This window comes from Papaver somniferum, chromosome 4 (assembly GCF_003573695.1).
Source record: "Papaver somniferum cultivar HN1 chromosome 4, ASM357369v1, whole genome shotgun sequence".
Taxonomy (NCBI): domain Eukaryota; kingdom Viridiplantae; phylum Streptophyta; class Magnoliopsida; order Ranunculales; family Papaveraceae; genus Papaver; species Papaver somniferum.
Window position 1 is genome coordinate 26,000,949 of NC_039361.1, and position 4,891 is coordinate 26,005,839.

General features: G+C 34.9%; 1 protein-coding gene across 1 annotated transcript; it reads left to right on the top strand.

Annotated features, from left to right (window-relative positions):
- The first annotated feature begins 2,804 nt into the window (after positions 1–2,804).
- Positions 2,805–4,352, top strand: LOC113273637 (transcription factor bHLH118-like). Its single transcript, XM_026523289.1, has 3 exons — positions 2,805–3,234; positions 3,334–3,684; positions 3,808–4,352. Exons 1-3 carry the CDS (start codon positions 2,896–2,898, stop codon positions 3,868–3,870), a joined length of 753 nt encoding a protein of 250 aa, XP_026379074.1. The 5' UTR covers positions 2,805–2,895; the 3' UTR covers positions 3,871–4,352.
- The last annotated feature ends 539 nt before the right edge of the window (positions 4,353–4,891 follow it).

Here is a 4,891-nt window from a genome sequence, read left to right on the forward strand (position 1 = left end):
GGATCATATTGCCAGTTCTGCGCTGCATTAAATCACATTTATCTTCATGGAGAACATGTGTCTAACCGTAAACACTACAATAGATGATCTCAAGAGTGCTATCCTTATGAAAGCCCACCCCGTTGTTGCTATTGCAGTTCATCATCGTAACCAACTATTCATTTCAGCTGTTTTACTAGTGTCTGGATAATAATGAATCCAGTTTCAAAGACTCCGCGCGCCGAATGAATCCCCAATTCAAGGAGTGAGTTATCGACATAAACAGTGACAATGTCAGATTTACACAATTAGGTGATGATTGGACCTAGCTGCTTCTCCCCCAATCCCCACTAAATATTTTTATAAGTGGGTGGGATGAGATGAGATGGTTTGCTATCCAATGTATTTAGCCTAATTATGGTTTAGCCTTAAAACATGATTATGGGTTCAGGACCCATGTTATTCTCTTTGGGGTATTTTATACACTTCTTTACGAGACTGTGGTCTAGTTCAAATGAACCGTAAATGCTCTTTGCACCTAAATAAATATAGACAAACAAATGATCAGAAGAAAAAGACACAAAATGGATTGAGGGAGGGCAGTCGGCCAGAGAACTGTAGGGCAAGTATTCGACGAGAGGATCGCAACGGCGTTATGACTGTTGTCTTACCACAAATTGGACCTGCTCATAAAAAAAATGTCATTATATCAAGATCGATTTTTATTTTTTTTCGATGAAATCATATCAGGATGGATACTCACATTTGTGATATATATACCAGCTAGCTAGTATCTACACCCACTTAATTATAATTGGCAAATCTGATACAGAGATCTTGCCATGTATCATTGAAGTCATGCATTGCATCATGTGCATCATCTTCTTTTAAATAAAAATGATTCCTGGCCCAAATCTTGTGCATCCACCTATTTATAAGATATATATATATATGCCCAAACCAAAAGCTTCTTTGTACAACAAGCAAGGACTGTCTGCAACTTAATAATTAATTAAGCAGTTTTAATTAGTCTTTTGTTTCAATCCGTAGATGATAAATTTTACATGTTCATGAACATATACCGATTTTTATCACTAGAAGTCTCCATAGAGGCATATGTGTACTTGTTAGAGGATGTAGTGACAGACAGAGAGAGTCGACATCGAACGTTGGCATTAAAGTCCTAGTTGGACAAAACGTTGGCACTAAAGTTCAGTCATGGACAAAACTTTGGCATCGAACGAAAAATCTCCATTTTAAATGTCACTGAAGCATCTATATAATCATGAACTTGTTGGCTTGCTGCAGTTTGGTATCCCCTGGATCCGTTCTTAATCTGTGTTGCCTTTACAGTGGTAAAGACTAAATTGTGATGGATTCATCACAATAAAAATATGTTTCATCTGATAGAAATTTCTCCTCCAAAAACTTGATAGTATTTTACTTTTAAAACAAAGCACTGATGACCATTTTATGTTGTCGCATAATTAAACATATCATTGTATCAGGATGGATTTTTCTGATGAAGGCTTGATACAATATCAGGTTGGACACTGTTAACGCTTCCACAAAATTAATACATGGAAATATGATTCGAAAACATTTGGTAGTACAATATACCTACTTATAATTATCATTCGGACATTTCAAGAAGGTTTTTTGATATTGTTGAAGTCATGCATGACGTAGCGTGGATTATTTCTTAAAATTAAAAATGATTTGTGAATCCTAAATTTTGTGGACCCACAAAAATGACGTAGTCTAGCCATCTAACGTAAGACTATTGTTATCGAGCACTCCTGAATGCTTAGTTTATTCCCATTGGAGTTTCCCTTCTTATATTAGTTTCTATTTTTATGGGAGTTTCTTATATTAGTAACAAATCCATAATAAGAGCTGAACGCATCAAATTAAGAACGAGATCTTCTACAAACATAAAAAAAACAACCTAGTTTAACTTGGGGCCATCGGAATTAACTGGGGTCATGTATTAGAGGACAAAAAAGATCACCAGAACCTAATTTGGGTCACCCCTTATAAAAATATTTTTTAAATGGTTAAAATGCCCCTAAATGATTAGTGTTAAAATTTAATTAATTAATGATAATTTTTAGCCTAACTTTTTTTTTTGCCTAGATAGTATGAAAAATCGTCAAGATATTAAAAAAATTTATTGACGACCCTCAACAGTCGTTAATGTTTAGACTGTTTAAGTGACGACTCTAAACTGTCGAAGATTCATTATTAGCGTAAATGTACGACAGTTTTGGGTCGTCATAAAAATGATCAATTCCCTGACGACCCTTTGGAAGGGTCGTTACTGTTTTGTTACGCATTTGACGACTTAAACAGTCGTTAATGTTTTAGAAATGTCGTTGTAGACTGTCGTTAATCTCTAAAAAGAATCGTTAGAGTATGACAGTTTAGAGTCGTTATTGTTTTGATCATGATGTATATGACGACCCTAAACTGTCGTTAATGTCGGTGAAGGGTCGTTAATGAGAATCGTTACTTGAAAAGAAAAATATTAATCAAGAATAAAATAATATATTCATCTTCCGATTTTTACATCCCTGAAAAATTTGGGAGACAAACAAAATTCCATGGCCCCCAATTAGAAACCATGGCACCAAGTTAAACTAGGAAAAACAAGGCTTACTTTGATATAAGTTATTCCACGTGCAAGATATCGTATCAAACAGCAGTACAATATCCATAATACACGAAATGGTCCTACGGCTAATGTGAATGCAACTAAGGGTTTCCATTTGTATACTAAATGTACAGTTCATGTAGTCCAAACTTTATAGAAGAGAGATCACAGAGAGTATCTTAACCCATTACAAATCTTCATCTTCTAACCCTAAAACAAACATATATTCTCTTATTAAGATCATCTGCTAATAATAAGAGAATATGAATTTTAACGATTTATACCCTTTACAACAAAGCAATGAGTCGATATGTCAGATCTCAAAATCTTGTGAACAACCCCAACAAAAAGAGCCAGATAATAATCAACATATTGTCCCAGAATTTCAACCTTTTAGCATTGATGATTTTAACCCTATCTTTAATATAGACCACCCTGCTAGCAACTCATCAGCTCCAAAACAAGATAATCCAGCAAGTCAAAGAGCTGATGAAAGTAAGAAGAAAATGGTTGTAAGAAGAGATGTTGAGAGGCTAAGAAGGCAAGAAATGGCGAATCTTCACGCGTCGCTTCGTTCACTTCTGCCTCTTGAATATATCAAGGTATAACATTCAAATAATTGTATAGATTTTGTGTAAAATTCAATCTAGGTTTACAGGTGTATATAGATTTATGTATATGTCATTGGTTTGTTTTTCCAGGGAAAGAGATCAGCATCTGACCATATGAATGAAGCAACTAAGTACATAAAGAATCTACAAAAAGTTATTGTAGAAATGAAAGATAAGAGAGATGAGCTAAACAGATTGTCCATCAACAATATTTCAAAACCTATATCTGTTATTCCCAGAGGACTAAACAGCTTTTCACATCCGGATTTTGTGACGGTTAGGCCGTGTGTTTCAGGTTTGGAAGTTGTTATTAGTAGTGATGGGTTATTGCTTCCGCTTTCAAGAGTGCTTCGAGTACTACTCGAAGATGGACTACTTACAGTTGTTAGTTGTGTTTCGACTAGGGTAAATGAAAAATCACTACATACTATTCAGATTGAGGTACACCAATATCATTCATTCAATCGAAATTTAGGTTAAGGACTGTACGTAGTTTTAGTATGAATTTAGCTAAAATAAATACTTCTTAGTTATCCCCTCTGATGATTTGTGCACATGCTGCAGGTAAGCGATCTTACACGAATCAATACAATCGAACTTGAACAAAAGCTGATTGACTTGGTTTAGTATTCAAGAGTCCAATGACGGGACTGCTTAATGCATATGCTTAAGTACTCGAAGCCTTTATATTTGCACTGTAAACATTTAAATGACCTTAGAGTATTATAAGTGGTTTGTGTCATCTTCTTGAGTTCATCTAGCAATCTAGCTCCTTAATTGTCATTTATATAAAGTTGATTGAGTACTTAAGATCTTATATACTTCTAGGTGGCAACATAAACATGTCTTTTTCTTTTATAAGGTGATCCTTCAATTTGGTAGCTTCCTATAATGCCTGGGTTCGTCGATTGTGCAAATATTAATTAGTCTCGTCATATGATCTGGTGTATATACTACAAAACATATTTTCTACACTGAAACAACAAGTGAAGTTGACTGATTCGCTCGGCGAATCGTCATGGTCTTGTCTACGGTTTTATTGAAGCTATAAGTTGGTGACAGAATGATACAAATTATACAGTCATCATAAAGCCATTTAATGGTATGCCTACGCCCTGAAGTCAAAACTGCAGGTTTGTATCTTAATTTAGAAATGAATTTATGTATATGCAGAAAAATAGACATCTTTCAGGGACTAAGATAAAGCTATGCTTATAGGTTTTGATAAGATGTACTTCAGATAGGAAAAGAAAAAGGTTTCTGCTAGAAATCACACATTCAGATTCATTGCTATATAGGTAGCCTTGATTTCTCCTTGTGCACATATCTAAAACCAGCAAGCTACACTATTAATCAGTCTTCTAGACCAATATAAAATACAAATGACAGCAGCAACAAGAGGTACTTCATTATTGTTATTAGAAATTTTAAATTTTATTGATATTGAAGCAGAATTTATCCATAGGGATCAGCTTAATTCTATATGACACACGCAGCAAGGCAAGCTGTCGCAGCAACGCAAGCTGTGGAAGCAGCATCGTCCTGTCTACGTCTCTCTTGCACCTTTGCTGCTTCTTCACGCTTCGTTCTCTCTTTTTCCATTGTTTCTTGTTCACGTTTAAGTTTCTCTCGTTTCATTGCTTCTTTG

What these genes read in the sequence shown, in the direction of transcription:
- LOC113273637 (XM_026523289.1), top strand. Translation starts at nt 2,896, where the DNA reads ATGAATTTTAACGATTTATACCCTTTACAACAAAGCAATGAGTCGATA. An exon ending in TGCCTCTTGAATATATCAAG is followed by an intron (nt 3,235 to 3,333) that starts GTATAACATTCA and finishes TTGTTTTTCCAG; the next exon opens with GGAAAGAGATCAGCATCTGA. An exon ending in TACATACTATTCAGATTGAG is followed by an intron (nt 3,685 to 3,807) that starts GTACACCAATAT and finishes CACATGCTGCAG; the next exon opens with GTAAGCGATCTTACACGAAT.